The sequence below is a fragment of the Chaetodon auriga genome, chromosome 6, assembly GCF_051107435.1.
Source record: "Chaetodon auriga isolate fChaAug3 chromosome 6, fChaAug3.hap1, whole genome shotgun sequence".
In the NCBI taxonomy this organism is placed as follows: Eukaryota; Metazoa; Chordata; class Actinopteri; order Chaetodontiformes; family Chaetodontidae; genus Chaetodon; species Chaetodon auriga.
In genome coordinates, this window is record NC_135079.1 from 11,975,314 (window position 1) to 11,995,260 (window position 19,947).

Genomic DNA, 19,947 nt, shown 5'->3' on the forward strand with positions numbered 1-19,947 from the left:
AACATGGGCTCCTCTACTTGTTGACCTCCTTGAGTCATCTCAGATCTCTTCTTCTTCATCTCGCCAGAGAGAAGACAACGAAGACGGGAGACATGTTTCTATGGCTGAAAACGGACAATTTTGCTCCCTGACGCGTTTTGTTAAGCATTTGATGTGATGTGTTGTACCTTATGGAGTAAAGATGAGGGTGGTGACAGTGACAGACGTTTGTTTTCTCTTAAGAAAATGAATGATGTAGAAAGCAAGCAGAACAACGGCGCTCCTGCTCTTCTTCTCTCAGGGTCTAACCTGCATTTCCCTTTTAATATCTCCTTCAACGGAAATAAACTGAGACAAAATGGAGATACACCGAGTTTCCGACAGATGCAGCTGGGTTTTGCAGAGAAAAGGAGGCCTGACCTCTTTTTCTGAATGAATGAAAATGACCTACGCTGTGGGCCTGCATGAATCTAAATTGAGTCGCCAAGGGTATCCTGTGCAACAGTGTTCTGTTTGATTTGGAAACTGCTCCCTTGCTGATTCGAGGCAGGACAGGGGATGGCTGTGCCCATCGGGCCTTTTGGGGAGAATGTTACAATGGCAGACCTCTCCAGCAGCCCGGCTGCTCCCAGACTCAGCACCAGACAACTGAAGCAACACAAATGCAATTAGGTGCAGGAGGCGCAGACAACCACACGTGTACACACACACGCATACACAAGCTATGGCTGCCACAGAGGATATCGTCCTGGCAAAACACAACATCCAACTCCTGTTGCTGCCTCTGTCACGTTTGGGTAAAGACTGAGAAAAAGCTCCGTCTGTCTCACATAAACACACAACCTGTGGTCTCTGTCGGTCTGAGGGTCTCGCTCTTAACCTTGATCATAACACCTCCTCATTGGTGGTGGATGTTTGACCTCAGTGGTCCACAGACACATATTTCTGTTAAACATTAACCATAATAACACATGCTGTACAGCACAGCAATGTACATCCAAATCAGGTTTGTTGTCTATATATGAGAAATATTAGAATAAACCTTGCTATTATATAATATTATATGAAACTGACACATGGACAGTGAGAGTTCATGTAGCTCTGTGGTGTAACATAGCATTATCTTGTTAAAGCAGCGTAATATCTGGTTCTAGTTAAAGTTAAATGTATCAAACAGCATTTAATTTAGTGACTTGCGTTTGAAACAGGTAGGTTTTGATTTCAGCATCTGGATTCAACAACTTGATCCACAAGTGTCAGATAAAAAAAGGACTAGGTTGAGCTTGGAGAGGTTCAACGCTACTTGTAGAAATCAAACAGCAGCCTTTATGATTGAATCCTGGAGCTAAAACACACCTTAAAAGTGCCTTAAAACAGGCTTCATCTAAAGACCATTAGATGCTAGTATAACAACTGTCTGTATTCAATATTAATGGAAAAGCCCCTAAATTCTCTCTTACAATACAGTATACTTTATTCAAAAGAGGATTGTGCCTTAATAGCTCCTGTCAGTTCCTTTCTTGTGAACTCAGTTGATTTAAAACAAAAAACTGTCCATCAGGACAGCCTTAAGGGTGAAAGAGGACTGTGTTTGTGGGGGTGTTTGCTTGCCTGACAGGTGTCTCAGCCTATCACAGTCAGCCACTGTGATTGCCACTTCCTTGTCCCATGTCAGCCGCATTTAGGTTTCCTCATTGTGGCTAAATTGGGATTTTTCTGGCTCCAGTGATTTACAACGCTATAAAGTCCAGAAATCCAAACGTCCTTTCAGAAACCCACACCTCTACAGGCCCCTCGACTGTGGTTACAAGCCATGTAGGATCTCTTATGCTCCTTAAGCGATTCAGACATCAAGAACAGACGAATGTAAACACAAGCTCTGGCCTTGCAAATACTGTCAAATCCAGACTAGAATACACTGTAAAAAAGTTAATAAATCATGGTCAACTTATTACAACAGCTCTGTGGTTTGAAGCCTTTACCACAGCTTGAAAGGGAATACTGGCGGAAGGATTTATTGCAGCTTCGTGGCACAAAGCTTACAACTTCATTTGACTGTGATTTGGAGGCACATTTCATATTGCCACATATTCACAGACACGTTTGGGAATAGGTTAGCTGACTGGGAGACAAATTTCCCCAAAGGGATCTGTCCAGCATCACGGCCAGTGTGCAGACTCACTTGTGCCCACAGCGCAGTGACTCTGGAAAGGTGACCAGTGCCCCTCTCCACCTTCCCCTATTGTGATGTGTGAGAGGAGCCCCTCTGCCTGCCTCTGTGGCCTCCAGCTGACCTCCCACTGCCTGCAGACAGAACACTTAACATTGCTCCCCCACCTGTAGAGATGTCTGGAGAACAGGGCCCACTTCAAAGCCGTGCAGTGATTGGGCCATGATTACCACGGGCACTTGACTCATTTCATCTCCTCTGGAGGACTAAACTTTAGGGTGATCAGGCATGGAGACATGGGATTCTTTAGGAAAGAAACAAGAGATTTAAGCCCCCCTTTGCAGGTGCTCCTCAAGGCCCACAAGATGATTTATTTTGATGGTTCTTTCAGAGTCCCGTCTGATGATACCAGTGGAAAAACACACCATTGCTGCAGGGTCCTCTGGTGCAGAGTATGTATGAATGTAAACTTGAAATGTTATTTTAATTATGCAACCGGTGTTTGTTTTTGTTCTAACAATGACGGCTTATGAGCCCAACTTTTCTTGCTTAGGTTTTTGAAGTCGGCAGTGGGCAACTGGCACAGATGTTTGCAAAGGAATGTCATTTTGTATCAGCCGAGAGGCAGTTTGATAAAGCAGCACTGCCACGGCGACATGAAAGCCCAACTGGGTTCAACAACAACCGTCATCTCTGCTCTGCTTTTCTGTAGCTAAACGCCAGTGACAGGAACAGAATTCACTGTGGTAACTGATCAGGTGCCAAGCGCCCTCTCCCCAGTGCCCTGCTGCACTGAAGCCCTCTGTGGAGCTGGCATGGCCTGGCTTGGCCTGGCAGCCACGGGCCCTGCTTTGTATCTCTGCCCCGTCTACTCAAGCTGTCTCCAAATCAGACTCGACTCCTGTCAACTGCCCGTCTCCCAAGCCCAAGTAAAGCATTAAGACGGGGTTAATAGACTGCTGAATAAGTTGTAAAGGTAAGGCAGCAAACAAGTTGATTTGATGCGAATCAGCATCTTCCAGAGGACCAGGAGGAAACCGAGGCAGAGTTTATTTGTCTGGTGTTGTACCCAGCTCAAATATAATCTGATATTAATGATAGATTAAGGGTTTTAGTATGTAGGTCTTTGTCAGGGGATGTGAATATGGTTTTAAAAATACCATAGCAATGAATTAGTAGCCTCACTGTCTTTACAGGCAGGCGTTGTTGATAGATATTGTGAAGCAGGCCAACAATAAAAGAAACGTACTGTATGTGGGCACCAGAATTAAACCAGGCTGTGGTGATCGCAGTTATTGTAAGGCTTCGTATATTTCAAGATGAACAGAGAGCCAAAAGTGAAACTCCTGTGCTTTACTATGTGAAACATACAGCTGTTGTGCGTTTCATCCCAGTCTACATGTTATGCCATCTGGCCCAAAATACACTGTGATGATTAATATTCCATGTCTGTAAAAAGGACAGCCTTCAAGCCTTTATAGCCTCAATAAGCTAATAGGCTATTTGTGTTTTGTACCATCACAAAATATGCCCAGCTGTCTCAGATGTATATTACATTGCTACTGTATGATCCTACATCACAAAGGTCTGTGACTAAGCATACAGAATGAAGAGCACATCCATGTTTACAGCATTTAACTCTGAGACTCCGTCCGACGTCTCATCCCAAACCGTCGATGAGATTTGTGGCCTCGATGTATTTGCCTTCGACCTAAAATCAAAGGTATTCGTACGGAACCTGAAGTTGAATGCAACGAGGCACGTACTCGCATAAAGGCAGGTGCACCTGTCTGCAGTGGTAGCCTATTGTGTTCACTATCAAATGAGCCATCAATCGGCCAGCCGCGCTGTGTGTGGGGGAGACAAAAAATGAAGACATGTCTGTCTCTTACCGTTCTGTTTTCAGTCATTACTCCCCATCCTCAGGTTTTCAGTCCAGACCTCTGACGAACCGCTAATTCCTGTCAGGGTGTCTCACTCTCTCCCTCTCTCCCTCGCTCATCCCCATGTCATATTTCTCCGCTGCAGCAGAACAAAGCCACGCCTCCTCCGACGGCCGCTGCCGCGTGACGTCAGCCGGTGGAGACATTTGGCACACGCGCTCGGATACACATCCAGGAAGGAGCCGCGAGAGGCCGCTGTGCCTTCACAAAAACAAATCAGTTCAACTTGATTTTAGGAGATATGCGTGGCTTCCAGTGGCTTAACATTTCATAAAAACGACCATATTTATAAATTATGAAAATAAACAAAGGCTTCTGTTGACTGTATCTGAGCTTTAAACTACAATGAACGGTAAGAATGTTAAAACTGACCAAATTTAAGCTAATAGCAATTAAACATGATACTTCCGACAGGTAATATAGTCCGCACAAAAGTAGCCGATAAAACAAGTAAAATTAGCCTGTAGCCTGTGTATGTTGTATTTTTTTCTTTCTTTAAGGTTAAAGTTTTCCCCTTAGCCTCAAAAACACATCACATAATCTGTAAACCAGTAGACGCCCAATAACGTTACCTGTATAACGTCTAGAATAACGTAAACAAACTTCGCGTTAGCTTAACTTCAGATGTAACTGTTGAGTGAACGCTGACACCGGTGGCGTATGAATCTGAGGTACAAATATACCTGACAGTGGACCCATTTTATTGCTAATTTAAATAAATCTGACCAAAATATTCCGGTTTAAAACTTCTAATATTTGGCTGATATATGCTATAACGTTGTGCTAGTTACAGCTGTAGACAAAAATTGTGGTCACAGGTGTGCTTTAAGCTGGTATTTTGGTTTGCCAGGTGTTATCGGAACCGGAACTCCGCAGTTTTTCATCAGTCAGATAAACATTGGCAAGGAAAGATTTGCAAACAGGCAGACAATCAATTCCAGTAACACATTTTAGGGAAATTACGTATGGTGTGATTTATTTAGGTTATATCTATCTATCTATCTATCTATCTATCTATCTATCTATCGTGACACAGAAACTGGGTTGTTCTTTTTTCCACCCAGGATCATTTACTGACTGCTGACCGCAGTACACGCTCATTGTCCAGTGTGTTACACATGAACGAACTGATCCAGCAAGTTATCTCTGGGCTGGTGTTCACAGAGCCCCATATCGATCTGCCAGCGTACCTGCTGCACGGACACTGCGTCTTTGGAGACAGTCCTGACTGTTTGCTGTTTTTCTCACTTCCAGTGAAAGTCTTCGGGCGCAGCCATGAGGTCCTTCGCCGCGTTTTTGATCTTTGTCTACGGTGTCGGAGATATTGGATGCAAACCCTCGCCGCCTTGTCCGAGTGGACAGTTTCTGCTGAAGAACCAGTGTGTCCTCTGTCATCCCACCTGCTCTGAGTGCGATGGACATGAGCTGTTTGAATGCACTACTTGTGGAGTTGGTGAGTAAAATTTCCTGTACCTGTACTTAAAGCACAGCCTAAGATCATGTGTGGGGAAAAAAAGCGAATTATATGTGTCAAAGGTATCATTTTCGTCATAACACGGTACACTTCAGGGGGTTAAAAGTAATGTTTTGTACAGCCTAGTTTCTGCAAGGACAACAAATATATCATCCCCACCTAAAGAAAGGCTTCATCCAAGTTAGACAATATTTTTGCTACCATATGACATATTTCACATGTCTGCATCTTGCATAATTTATGTATGAGATGTGACAATATGTGCACTAAATTGCTTGCCATTGGCCCAACAGATGTCTGATTAAAACAAAGCCATGTCACAGACTAATTAATCCAGTGAGGTGGGTTTTTTCTTTTTTTGTTTTTCAAAGCAGCACTATTCAGTGGTCACCAAAGCAAAGTTGTCTAAGGGCTTATGTATTAGAGGAGGAGCATTCAGCTCTGGTTTACCATTTACTCTTGTTGAACAGTCACATATTGGCTGTAGAGCATGTTGATTTTTCTGTGACACAGGCACCTTTGAAATGGAGAAAGAAATGAAGGTGTGATCATTTTGCTCTCGAGTTTTCGCAGTGTAATCTGATCAAGTTAGAATAGGGCCTTTGTTAATCAGAGGGAAAGGAAAAAAATATCCCCTTGGGCTAGAAGGGTTACTGTTGCAGTTCACTGGGCTTAACCTGCAAAAACCTGCAATTCAATTCTCTCTTTCCCTCACACACACACACACACACACACACACACACACACACACACACACCTTTCTGTGAATACATGCATTTGACATCGCTGCAATCATGCATTTGTTTTTACTGACTGTATTTTAATGTACATTGCTGCAGATGATTTTGGCTGCGTGGACTTTAGTAGTATTCAGTAGCTGGCATTTGATCCCTGTGAGTATATCTGTGTGATGTTCGTTCGCAAAAGAACATCAAAAGCCAAAAGTCTCTACCCCATTCTTCATGCTCGGTGCTGGCTCGGTTGAGGGAAGTGGAAGGGTTAGAAAGGCAGCGGCAGCAGCTTGTTGCCCCTCTCCTCCCTGTCTCACACGTCTTCTGTGCAGCACTGAGCAGATGAGACAATGCTGTAACTCAGCTGCTTCCAGAGATGCCTCAGGTGCCACAGCTAGGCTAGTGGCAGGTGGCGGAGTATTAATCATTAGGTCCAACACAAGACTGTGTCTCTGCCCACAGCTCTGATCTCTCATCTGCCTCCGATTGCCCTTGTTTACATAAGTCAGGGCATCATCAGTCAGGAAGTGATCTCACACTGTCATCTGTTAATTTCAGGCCTACAGTCTGCATGCAGCAATCAGTTCATGACATTGTCATGGCTTTAACATCCATTTGTTTTGCCACTATTTTCTGTTTTTGTTAATAATGCATTCATAATGAAATATAGTAATCCTTAATTTCCTAGTAATTGCCACTGGTTCACTTGTTAGGCCACATGACATCTTTCTCCTCTCAGTCAACCATTTATGATTTCTGCAATGTGCATTAATGCTGTAATTTGCTGAAGGCACTGAACTTTCACACAGTTGGCAGCATGTCCTTTCATCTTTCCTTCATCCCATGTAATCGTCAGGCCCATTTGGCTCTACTTCTGTATTTATTGAGAGAAGCTCATTGATTTTCACTTTCAGGAGAGTCCAGATTTTTTGAAAAGGCATTTCCTGGCAGGAGTTCCATATGGCTAATAGCATCTTCATCAAAAGGAGAAAATAGAGTAGGCTTTATGTTAAAGAGTTCTCTGTGTCCTCCTCCTCCTCCTCCTCTTCCTCCTCAGATGAAGATGGACAGGAACGTTTCCTCCACCAAGGTCGCTGTCGGACACACTGCCCACGGGGACTCTATCCTGACAGGGGTCACTATGCCTGCCTGCCCTGCATAGCCAATTGTGAACTCTGCACAGATGGCAACATATGTGCCAAATGTCGGGAACACTACAAACTCCAGAATGGGGTCTGCCAAACGGCATCCTGTGACATAGGTAAATGTAAAGCAGAGCCTCTGAGTTGGCTGTAGCTTCAGAGAAAGACATTCAGGCTTGTTATGATTGGTCTCTGTGTTTCAGGGCAGATGCAGGACCCTGATACAGGAGAGTGCATTGACTGTGAGATGGGATGCAAAACATGTTCCACAGGTAAGTCACACATTCTTGATATATCAGCACCGTACTCTTCCTTCCCCCAATGCGAGGTGGATCTGTAATGTATATTAAAATACTGGAGATAATGGCGCACAGTGCACCACAATATAAATTTAGCCATTACTGCATGAGTTTGCTCCTCCGCATGAATTCTAATTAATCACCTTTTCTCATTTGTACACAGAGGACCCTGAGATCTGCAACAGCTGTGTTGAAGGTTACTTCCTGTGAGTTTTTTTTTCTCATTTTATTGTTATTTTTTGTGGACTCTTCTGGCTTTATGTGTCCTCTGATACTAAATTAAATGCATTCTCAGGTATTATTTTAACATTTAATACTGAGGCTGTACCAAACAGTTATTTTAGATAGATTCATCTATTATATCCTTGATTAATTGTATTATTAACTTCATTTCACCTGGATTTCTGTTTACACCAGTCTATGGCTTGCACCCTGTGTGTAACACAGGTTATAGAGCTAGAACAGACCTCCAATTGTGTACTTTTCCCCCGAGTTTAGGCCTCCAGGTATTGTGTCAGGTTACCTCCCATTCTGTGTCATACACTGTTACCTGAGCCTGAGCCACTAAAGAGTGGTCTGCTTCACAGAGATACTTAACAGAGTGTGTTTTTATGTTGTGTGAGACAGCGAAGAGAAGAGAGAAAAAAGATAGATAGAGAGTAAAAGTGGAAAGCGTAGCCAGTAGCAGGTGTGATTATATAGGGTGCACCATCTTGACTTAACTGACTGCTCGTGTGAATCACAGCAGAGGAAGGTTGAAGGAAAATCCACCGCTTCACTGCACTCATCTCCCTTTGCTGCTGTTGCATAGGTGCATTGAGATACTCAGCCCTCTTCTGTGAATCTACTTGTGTAACTTTTACTTTAATAGTAATGGTTTTAGAGATTTAGAATGACAGGTCATCTCAGTAATTTCTGTGGCTGCAGCACTTATTACATCTACTATGTGAAGCAAATACCAATAAAAGAAACCCAGTAGAGCACAGGGTGATCATGAACTGCAGGAATATGCTCACTGTGATAGACTGTGACAGTTTCCAGCACTTAAAGAAATTCCACAGCTGAGATTTTGCTAGTAATGAAAAATGTTAAAGTTAGACACCTTTGGCGTAACTGTGAATAGGCCTTGCAGAGTATTGAAAAGAGTCACAGCATGATGGATGCTTGGTATTTATTGACATTTACCTCACTCTCTAAGGAACTGAGCGCAGCGGAACCAAAAAACAAAAATGCTGTGATTCACTCTTAATATTTATATTGTTTATTCAGCTCTCCTAACTTTAGGGACTATTTGCAGCATGTTTTCACATTTTCTTAACTAATTCAAAGAAACAGCTCTAAACAAAAGTTGCTTTGGAAATTCTGATGCTCTCTCCTGGAATGGATAGTCTAATATTTGCACAGAAGGATTCTTAAACATCCCACTGATTCTTAAGTTGTGTACTGTTTCCAGGCCAGAGACAGGGCCTGGTCTGCACCAGCTGCTATTGTGAGTGAGTTGATGGATGCAGTGTGGCGCCTCCAGCTGTTCCTTTTCAAACAACCACCGCATCTTAGCACCAAATCCACGGCAACGCAGTAGGAAGTGCAGCTTGGGCTGTCAGTGGTCAGGTTCTCTCATGCAGGGAGGTAGCAGAAGAGGCAGCAGGGGATGTTGTGCTATATAAGCTAGTGGTTTATTGCGGTTTAACTTGTTTTCATCTAGAGGGGTAAGTCTGTGAAGTAGGAGCCATTCTTGCCTTAATGTTCTATGTGTGACATCTTTGCAACTCAATAACTCATCTCCTTTAGGCCGGATTTTTTTTAGGACAGCCATCTCATGTTTAATAGCTCAGATAAGCCCCGACGGACTGATAGGACAGGTTAATGACAGAAATCTCCCCTTGCCTCTGGGCTACAAATAAAACACCAATTAACTTTCTGCCTTGAGAAGAGAATAGAACCACGATAAGTGTGAAGAAAAGCAGCCTACATGATGTTTTTGTCTCTGTTTGCCATCCTTATTGATGTTTGATGGAGTGCACCTTTTGTCTGAGGACTGTATTGAAGTCAATGCAGCTGCAGGTGTGCTGTGGACTGACACAGTGCGTGTTTAGATTGCCTCTTGCATGTGGTTTGTTTTGTATTTTCTCTGGTTTCAGTTCAGCAAGCCTCAGACTCATCCATGTGGGCAAAGGCCGCCTGCAGCATCATTCTCCATTCATTGTAGAAGTTTGAAAGTTGCCATTAAATCCCAATAGTTTTCATCTTTGATATTTCAATAGCTTTGTTCTGCATGTTTGCTTTAGAAAAAAGAGCCACTCCTTATCTGTGGCAGCTGTGGTAACAGCCAGTTTTGTCAACCTGTTTTCTTGATTGATTTCACGCACATAGACCAAGCCTAGTTTTGATACTTTGAATGGTATTTGATTTTAGTTTTGAATTAACCTTTTATTTCAGTTTCAGACACCAGTGTCGCAGGCATTGCCCCCAGAGCACCTATGAGGACTGGGGCAGGGGTGTGTGTCTGTCCTGTCCAGCACCATGCACAGATTGCAGGAGTAACAAACACTGCCTTGCCTGCCAGCCTGGTTACTTCCTCAATGGTACCAGTAACAAAGAATTATCATTTCTGTACATATTTTGCTTACTAGCAGTATGCTAAACGACTCATGAGCCTTTCGTCTGATACAGAAGAGTTTGTGTTAAATATATTCTTAAATCACTGTGTTAGAGTAATCAATCATTCTCGTTGAAGACTTACGATGCCACTCTGAGTCTTCATTTGTGTTGCAAATGACATACACGTCAGCAAATCTGTAACATGAGATATGCAAATATATGGTTTATGCAAACGAGGTGAGTGGTGTTAGGTTGTCTTCTCTGTGGGCATCTTCTGTAAAAGCTTTGAGATTGTGAATAAAACCTGTAGCTGTTAAAAGTGAGATTAGCAAGAACGCTATCAATATTATTTTAACATGTCCAGGCACACATTTCATTGGCATGTGATTGTACATTATGTCAGACAGGAGCTATCATGAACAATCAGCTTATTCTCTTGTCTTCAACCACAAGGTCCTATTTCAAAATATCTAGGTCACTGTTTTGTGCCTGGACAGTTAGATTGAATTTGGAGAGGAAGAGATCCCAGAAGAGCCGACAGAGGAGTTTCGGACAAAATGAAGATATGAGCAGGTCTTTTCTGAGGCGACATCAGAGCCACTTGAAAAAAACTGATTGCATGCGCTAAACATTGTGTTTTGGAAATGACTTTTTAATGTTGTGCTCTTAAATGATTTATGTCTTAGTAACAGATTGTGATCAGGACGTTACTGCAAAAGATAACCTGGCTTTCAGTGAAACTTCCCTAAATAAATACTGGTTAAAAAAGATAGCAAGGTCGTTAATAGATATAATCTACTGTACTGTCACTGCAGGGTTTTAAAAACCGCCATTTGCTAATATGGATGAAGTGTTGTACTGATCATCACATTTTCTCTGTGCTCCTCTGCCCTGTTAGGAGGTGAGTGTATTAAACTGTGCCCACAGCAAACATTCAGTGACTCCAGCGGGTGGCGCTGTCAGCCTTGCTACAGCTCATGCCAGACATGCCATGGGCCTCATTCAACAGACTGTGACCTTTGTCTTGGTGGGAACCCTCCTGTACATGGGCAGTGCCCTCTGGTTAACTGCCCATTGGGACAGTACTATGACGGTAAGAGCGACAATCGTGTTGAGCCCTAATGTTTGGTTGTTAATCTTTGTCATTTTGCTCAACTTTTCTTTCTAGGGAAGAGTAACTTTACAGGCTTGTGAGTCCTGAATGGCACATGAGTATCAGGTGACAGTGGAGTCAGAGATTATACTGAATAACACAATACTTGACTTGAGTCCCTGATTGAAATAATTGCTTTTCTCCTATTTGAGGTCAAAACAGAGGTCACTACAGTGTCCCTGGAATTCAGAGGGACTCAGTGTCTTACTCAAGGACACTTTAGCACAGTGGAAGCTTGTCGCTGAGACGGGGGATTGAACCGTGCTGAAGGACCTCTAGGTTGAAGGACGGTCTCCTGCTCACTGTCACCCTGCTGCACATGTACTGCACATGTATCACTTTTCATTCGAGAGCCATTTTAGTGGAGCAATTTCAAAAGGCTCCTCTGCCTCAAGCACAGGGCTCTTCACCTGTTTCCCCTTTTGTGTCAACACCATTGGAATACAGTACTCCATTGTTGTCAACTATACAGGGTTATAAGGTCGATCACTTACATTTCTGCCTCATTGGTTTGAATATTTATATCTTTGTGTGGATCAGTCTGCTGTTGATTGTCAGGTGCACTTGTCATTTGCCAGGTAATTGTCTAAATTACATACTGATGCCCGTCGTTGATTTTGTAACCTCAAAGCAGTGGGTTGAATTGAGTTTTACATTTGCCATGCATTGTATTTGATTTGTCAGTAACAGTAGCATTAACCACATACAGGTTTGAATCCAAGAGATGCCAGCAACTTTGTATGTTCCCACAATAGCCAGTAATATGGGGCAGGTTTCATACACACCAACGCACCGGCAACATAATACGACCTGCACTGTTCTCTGTCAGTGGTGAGCAATCAGTGCCAACATCATATTATTCATCACGCCCCATCTTTTATTTACAGCTTATTATGCTTGCCTTCCAGTGGTGAAGAGAGGTGGAACAGGAAAGTCTAAACTTTCAGGTTTAACAGTATTTGTTAACTGTCTTTGTGTTCGGTTAAATGATCTGTTCTCTGAGGTAATGTTACTCTGTTCTGATTGTTTTAATTTCAGGGAAATATGGTGAATGTCACGCATGTGATGCATCCTGTAAGACCTGCTTTGGGCCTCAAGGACTGGATTGTTCTTCTTGTTTTAAAGGTACAATTATTTACCTTCTTCAGCGATGGCAATGAAACATCAGCTCAGTTCTCATTGTGCATTGAGCGTGCATTTTGTGTCACAGGATATTTCCTGGACCAGGAGAGTTCTTGTGTAATGCAGTGTCCATCCGGCTCCTATGCAAACTCTGCCACTCAGATGTGTGAGAACTGCTCCCCAAACTGTGAGGCCTGCGTGGACACCAGTGATAACTGTATCAGCTGTTCCAAAAGCAGCTATAAGCTTTTTCTCCACGAGGGGCGGTGCTGGTCGAATTGCCCAGAGTAAGCAAATTTAATTAGCTGAGCCGTAGAAAGATGACAAACCCTTTGGAATGACGATGGGTTCTTGTTTACTGTATTAACATCTTTATGCCTTAACAAATCTCCTGACTAATTTCAGAGGTTTCTTTGAGACAACAGAGGGGTCATGTGAAGCCTGTGATAGCTCCTGTCTGACATGTGATGGCATCAAGTCCCAGTGTCTGTCCTGTGCTGATGGCCACTATCTAGAGAGTGGTTCATGTAGACTCAACTGTTCACTGCGGACATACCCTGCAGATGATGGTACCTGCAGACGCTGCCCCCTCCACTGTGACGTTTGCTCAGATGACAGGACCTGTTTCAGTGAGTTATTAGCTGCGTGGGCAGCGGAGCTTGAAGAGGAAAACTATTCCAAGTGGATGACATTTTAAAAGGAATTGTAAGATGTTGTATCACATCCTTAAATCTCCTGTTACAGCTTTACCAACTTCTGTCTACGTCGTTTCAGAATGCAGTTTCCTCTACCTTATGCTGAACGGTGTGTGTAAGGCTAGTTGTCCCATGGGCTATTATGAGGACATGGAGGAGGGCCGCTGTGGTCAGTGCCACCCTACCTGTGGCAGCTGTTCAGGGCCCCTGTCAGATGACTGTGAGACCTGCTCGACATTTAGCCCCAAACTCTATAAGGGTACATGCTCCAAAGACTGCCCCACCGGTACCTACTATGAAGATGAAGCTATGGAGTGTCAAGGTGAGCTTCTCAATAAGTAAATATGACTTGGTTTGATTTTTAAGCAGCACTGACTATAGATAAGATAAGACTTTATTCATCCAGCAATAGAACGGCTGTAACGACTAAATTTCCCAGGGAAATTTAGTCGTTACAGCCAGCAAGTAACATGCTGGGATGCTGTATAAAACATAAATAAAACAGAATGGCTCATCCTTTTTGACATACACTCAATTGAAAACAGCACAAAGACAATATATTTAATGTTTCACCTCATAGACTTCATTGATTTGTGTAAATATTTGCTTATTCTGAATTTGATGCAGCAACACATTTCAAAAACATTTAGACAGGAGCAACTAAAGACTGGGAAAGTCATGGAATACTCCAAAAACACCTGTTTGGAACTTTCCACAGGTAAACCTGTCCATTTTTTTACAAGTCATAGTATCATGTTTGGTTTGGGAGATGGGGCGAAGTTCACCACTGTGTGACACACATGATCATATAAAAGATATTATTATATGGGCGTGGGAGCACTTCATAAAACTGTTGATGGCAAATGCAGTTAACTTTGTTCACAGCATCCCAGCCTATTTGGAATCAGGTTGTATCTGGCACCGTCATTTTTCAAAGTTTTAATCAGGTTCCATCGTTCATGTACAGGGGCATCTCACCTATGGAAACTTTATTTAACATGCTCTGTGTATCACCTGTTGGTTTCTGTGGCTCATAAGACAATAAACATAGCCAAAAACGAAAACGTTGCCGTCAGGATTGGAGATTGTTGCCGCAATTCAGACCCTGGACTGTGTTAACATGGAAAGTTGCAGATGATTAATCCAATAAAATAATAGAAGGAGGAATGTCATGGCACAAACCGTATTGGAAGTGATAAATCATAAAGAGGGCCATGTTGAGATTTTGCCTGCCAGTTTTGCCTGCCAATTGAAATCCAGCACGACAGGAAGATTGTGCTTTGGCTTATGAAGGTTTAATATGACTGGTAGATCAGAAAAATCAGTCGTTGAACATACAGGTAATGAAAGTAGTGATGAGACAACAACAGCATCACTGTCACGTATTGCCTGTACTGCTTAATGACAATGAAATACAGTATTTATTTGAAATAATAATCATTTAAACTTGTTGGTAATCACAACCACTTTTCTAAATGTCATGATTTAACATTGACGCTGTCTGATATGTTTGACCATGTGTAGAATGTCACCAGACATGCATGAGCTGCTCCGGGCCAGACGCAAACCAGTGCACGCAGTGCGAGAAGGGACTCGTGCTGGACCCAAACACACTGTTGTGTGGTGTGACAGGTGACACAGACTGCCCACCGAGGACCTACCTACACGACGACCAGTTCACCTGCATGGGTTGCCACCGGCACTGTTACTCCTGTGAGGGACCGGGCAACGATCAGTGCCAGACCTGTGCCGTCCCCAAATACCTCCACAGTGAGCATTTTCCACCATGATCAAGCGCATACACCGGAGAGGCTCAGGGCGTAAAATGAACAAAAATCAGCCGAGAAGCTTTTATTATGCAACCATATAATGTAAAACTGCAATCATATCAACTCTCCAGGGTCTTATTTTTAATCTTGATGACTTTTATGATAGGAATGTTCTGGAGTGAAGGGGTGTTTTTGGTAACGTCAGTGGAGAACAGCCTCTCTGCTGCAAAGCTACCACCAAACAGCTGCCACTTCAGAAGCTGAACTATAAGGTTATTGTCGTAGTATTTTCACAGAGCGCGTGACTTTTCGCACTTTTCCTCTGTGTGGCATTTTCCAGACAGCACTTGTGTGAGCGAGTGTCCGGCGGGTACGTACGACACAAGGCAGGAGGCTGACGGAACAGAGCTGGGGTTCTGTTTGCCTTGTGACCACGCCTGTTCCGCCTGCACCGGAGCATCGCCCAGAGACTGCCTCACTTGTTCTCCTGGACACCTGCGCCTCCTTCAGCTCTGTGTCACGCACTGTCCCAAAGGGTATAAAGGCAAAGCCGATCATTGTCTGGAAAATGTTTACTTTGTATTACAGCGTGACATTTCAATTTACTGTTCACTCTCCTCCCCACCTTTCATCCACTGATGCAAAAAAAAAAAAACACAGAGCATAATGTGAGTCAGTGTGTTTGTATTTCTGTGGAATTTCTAAAGCAGCTTCCTCTGAAAACTTTTATTGTCAGTTGCATCTGTGATGACACATTTTGTTAATTAATTGTGATTAATATATAAATATTACAAGTTATTATCTCTGCAACAATGGTTGTGGGTTCAGCACACAGTTCAGATTTTGGTGATGACCTTTTTCTTAATTATTAATTTTGACCAACAATTACCATTTTTATCTTTAAACTTCCTTGTCAACCTTAAATTATGTGTCCAAGAATCAAAAATCAACACGCATCCGACTCTGAATATTGATGAATTCATGCCTTTCTTCAGTTATTACAGAGAGGGCTCCCACTGTGAGAAATGTGACCAGTCCTGTGAGCTGTGTGCAGGACCAGGACCGGAGTCCTGCAGGGCCTGTTCACCTCCTCTTCTGGAGCTGCAAGGCACCAAGCTGTGTGTTGAGCGCTGCCCACACCGCTTCTATCAGCTCAGTGACATCTGTAAACAGTGCCACACCAGTTGTCAGACCTGCACAGGTACAGATTAAGGAGCTGTAACATCTCGGTTATAATTGTTTCTCAGTCATTATTGCTTGTGTTGACAGCTGAACATGCACCATTTACCCACCTATGTATGCCTTTCCAATGTGTCAATATTAGACTTCTTCTATGAGGAGTCAGGTTGTGTATGTATGTATGTGTGTTTGCAGATTCCTCGCCTCAGGGCTGTGTGACATGTGACTGGGGAAGCACTCTAAAGAACAAAGTCTGCTATCCGCGTTGTGAGGAGGGGCGATACTTTTCAGTTGAGGTGTGCACCTATTTAAGTCATGTAGCACTGTGAGACAGTTGACTTATTGAGTTATGTAGCCAGGCCTGTTTATCATAATTAAGTGAGTGTTAAAGGCTGAATTGAATAACATTGATAGAAAGCTTTCCATGAATATTTGATGCTGTAAGGAAATACTTAAGATAGGGAATTAAGTTTTTTTGTTGTTGTTTTGTACCAACACAGACAAGTGCAGACAGGTATTTACTGCAACAGATGCCAATAAAAAGCACATCTATACAAACTTGCTGATTGGCCTAATTCCTGCGACTGGCATGCTTTCCTGTTATTTATCCAGTACAATATGTGATTATACCATTGTAGGAAACCTGTGAGCCATGTGACAGCTCGTGTAGGCATTGCACCGGCCCCAGACCCGACCAGTGTCTGACCTGTCACCAGGATTCTGCCCTCCATGCTGTGGAGAACCGGTGTGCTCGCTGCTGTCAGGCTGGAGGGAATGACACTGATTGCTGTGTTTGTGACAGCCGCTCAGGTCGAGACCCTTCGCATCTGACAACAGCATAGGATTGTTTGGATATGACCATCTACTAAAGGCATTTTTTTTTTCTTGTTGTTCTAGCTCTGTGTGTGGAGGCCCCCCAACGCAAATCAGAAGGCGATCAGGGAACAGACCTGAATATGTCATCTCGAGCGCTGAAGCACACCTCTGCTGCCTTGCCTATTGTCCTGCTGCTTGCTCTGGGATTGGCTCTGGCTGTGTTTGCCTTGGTCAAAACCCATGCCAGGAAGAGGTTTTGCTGGAGCCAGAGCTATGAGAGACTGAGTGGCAGCGCCAGCATCAGCATGCCCCACGGCGTGCCCGAGCCGGACAGCGGGGACGAGGTGGATGTGGTGTACACCAGCAGGGGCGGGTCTGTGTATCGCCGCTACAGTTTCATCCACGAGCAGGATGCAGATGCAGACCAGGATGTGGATGAGAGTACATGTCTCAATCAATCTTAGATTCATCCAGACCTGAGCTTACAGTAACTGAGGAATGCATTGTGGCTGCTCCCAAAATCCAGACTGACAGGCAAATTCCAACTAGAGTTTAGACGAGAATATATTGGGGTTTTTGCTTCGGCTATGTTGCTTTTTGAGTTCTGGTGTTTATTTTATTCTACAAAGTGCCTGTATCTGTATAATGCACATTCTTAGATGAGGCATTTGAGAATAAACAGTGAAAAAAATACATATATATGTGTATATGTATGTATATTCCACATATTTTTACTTGATATTAAATAGATATTTGTTAAACAGTAACATGATCTTGTCTAATGACTGAAATCTGCATGATTTGTTGTAAATAGAAATATAAATGAAATAAAATCTTTTCCACTTGATGCCCGCAGTGCACTTTGATATCCTGAGAATATTTGCTGGTCTAATTTTCAAACAGTTAACTACATCATAAAGAAAAGGTCACAAGGCGTCTGTGTAAGCCACAGAAACAGCATATGCTAATATCATGCATACCACAAGAACTCGGTGAAAGACTACAAGCACGTCCTTTGTTGTATGCAGGTGTCTTACAGGCTCAACCTGTTGTCTCAGTTATAACGGCATCAACAATGTCATGCACGAGGAAATAATAGGCAGGAGGGACCAGATTTCTCCCATACTTCAGTTTGACACACCTACTCGAGGGGCTGATTCAGTTTGTCTAATAAAATAAGCACTGCGGCCTCTCCCTGTTTAGTCAAACTGTAACCTGCACTGAAGACAAGGTCAACTGGTCGAAGTCAGCTCAGGCAAGGAAATGCTTTTCGCAAGAATATTGTGGGGCAAGATATTGCTGAGGACCCTCTCTCTCATCTTCATCGGTACGTTCCTCTATTTTGTCCTCCGGGAAAGTGGCTCTAACCGGCTGTCAGTGTCTGATCTCAGAATACCACAGCAGTTCTCTGCTGACCTGCCTGGCTGCTTGGCTATAGTCAGCGGAGACACAGAGGGCAGGAGGAACAAATTAGCAGAGCTTCTGTCATCCAGGAAAAGAAAGAATTTTTTATCCGAGGACTTCTACCTCAACGAGACAAAAGACTGTCCAGCTTACATTGAAAAGAGAGGATTCATTACAGCCCCTCTCAGTGAAGAGGAGAGAGATTTTCCCATTGCCTACTCCATGGTGATCCATGAGAAGATTGAGATGTTTGAGCGGCTTCTCCGAGCTATTTACTCTCCTCAGAACATCTACTGTGTGCATGTGGACCAGAAATCCAATACAGAATTTAAGAGGGCTGTGAAGGCGATTGTGTCCTGCCTTCCTAATGTGTTTGTAGCCTCTCGGTTAGAAAGAGTGATATATGCCTCCTGGTCTCGGGTGCAGGCAGATTTGAACTGCATGAAAGATCTGCTGAGCTCACCTGTCCAGTGGAGGTACATGCTCAACACCTGCGGGGCAGACTTTCCCATCAAAACCAACAGAGAGATTGTTCGCACACTGAAGGTCCTCAATGGGAGAAACACCATGGAGTCAGAGACCACCAATGACTACAAGAAGGGCCGTTGGCAGAATCACTACAATGTCACTGACTCCATCACCTGGACAGATGTGAAGAAAAGTCCTCCGCCCATCAGCAGCCCCATGTTCTCAGGAAACGCTTACTTTGTGGTCACAAGAGCCTTTGTGAAACACGTGATGCAGGACAGAGAGGTTCAGAAACTGATCGAGTGGGAGAAGGACACGTACAGCCCCGATGAGCACCTGTGGGCCACTCTGCACAGGATGCCCTCTGTTCCCGGATCAATGCCCGCCAACAACAAGTACGATACCTCAGACATGCTCGCCCTCGCTCGTGCGGTCAAGTGGAGCTATTTAGCTGGAGATGTGAAAAATGGAGCCCCGTACTATCCTTGCACTGGTGCTTACAAAAGAGCAGTGTGTGTGTACGGGTCTGGTGACCTCCAGTGGCTCCTGAATCAACAACACCTCATGGCCAACAAGTTCGATCCCGAGGTTGATGATATTGCCATTAGGTGTCTGGAGTCAGTTCTGCGATTCAAAGCTTTAGGTCACAACCTACTGTGAGCAGATCAGCATCCACCAGTCTGTAAAATATGATGTGTAAATTCAGGCAGCTCTTTGAACAGGAACTGCTTTTAATGGTGTTCAACCTGAAATTTCACTCCTGTTATTTTATTTTTTAAATTATGGTAATTAATGTCACAGCTCTTACATAATTTTTGATATATTTGGTATAACTGCCAAAGTGTTGCTCTGGATGTTGTTATTTAATTTCTAATATACTTCGCATTCTAATGTAATTGTAAAGCTATTTATATGGATCTTGGCATGTTTTCTTATGATTTCAATGAAATCTCCATCTGTGGTGCCACCTAGTGGGTTTTAAGTGGAAGCAATCATTAAAAA

General features: G+C 43.4%; 3 protein-coding genes across 3 annotated transcripts in view; 2 read left to right on the plus strand and 1 right to left on the minus strand.

The window, feature by feature from the left end:
- The window catches only part of otud7a (OTU deubiquitinase 7A), a 38,850-nt gene extending 33,504 nt beyond the window's left edge, over positions 1 to 5,346 (minus strand). The window contains exons 1-2 of the mRNA XM_076732845.1: positions 5,283 to 5,346; positions 4,042 to 4,293 (exon numbers count right to left, since the gene is read on the minus strand). The gene's annotated coding sequence lies outside the window, so the exon portion shown is untranslated. The remainder of the gene's footprint in view (positions 1 to 4,041; positions 4,294 to 5,282) is intronic.
- A 17-nt stretch (positions 5,347 to 5,363) lies between these two features.
- On the plus strand, positions 5,364 to 17,764 carry LOC143322007 (uncharacterized). The gene is made up of 16 exons (XM_076732844.1): positions 5,364 to 5,545; positions 7,355 to 7,558; positions 7,643 to 7,711; positions 7,902 to 7,944; positions 10,178 to 10,323; positions 11,238 to 11,432; positions 12,531 to 12,617; positions 12,703 to 12,901; positions 13,020 to 13,243; positions 13,389 to 13,631; positions 14,834 to 15,079; positions 15,419 to 15,614; positions 16,074 to 16,279; positions 16,453 to 16,553; positions 16,896 to 17,067; positions 17,155 to 17,764. The coding sequence occupies exons 1-16, from the start codon at positions 5,368 to 5,370 to the stop codon at positions 17,535 to 17,537; spliced, it is 2,892 nt and encodes a 963-aa protein (XP_076588959.1). The 5' UTR covers positions 5,364 to 5,367; the 3' UTR covers positions 17,538 to 17,764.
- A 561-nt stretch (positions 17,765 to 18,325) lies between these two features.
- gcnt3 (glucosaminyl (N-acetyl) transferase 3, mucin type) lies at positions 18,326 to 19,725 on the plus strand. Its single transcript, XM_076733568.1, has one exon. It carries the CDS (start codon positions 18,337 to 18,339, stop codon positions 19,603 to 19,605), a length of 1,269 nt encoding a protein of 422 aa, XP_076589683.1. The 5' UTR covers positions 18,326 to 18,336; the 3' UTR covers positions 19,606 to 19,725.
- Positions 19,726 to 19,947: the final 222 nt, after the last annotated feature.

Coding starts and splice junctions, on each gene's coding strand:
- LOC143322007 (XM_076732844.1), top strand. CDS start 5,368: ATGAGGTCCTTCGCCGCGTTTTTGATCTTTGTCTACGGTGTCGGAGAT. Junction 5,546..7,354: donor ATGCACTACTTGTGGAGTTG/GTGAGTAAAATT, acceptor CTTCCTCCTCAG/ATGAAGATGGACAGGAACGT. Junction 13,632..14,833: donor TGAAGCTATGGAGTGTCAAG/GTGAGCTTCTCA, acceptor GACCATGTGTAG/AATGTCACCAGACATGCATG.
- gcnt3 (XM_076733568.1), top strand. CDS start 18,337: ATGCTTTTCGCAAGAATATTGTGGGGCAAGATATTGCTGAGGACCCTC.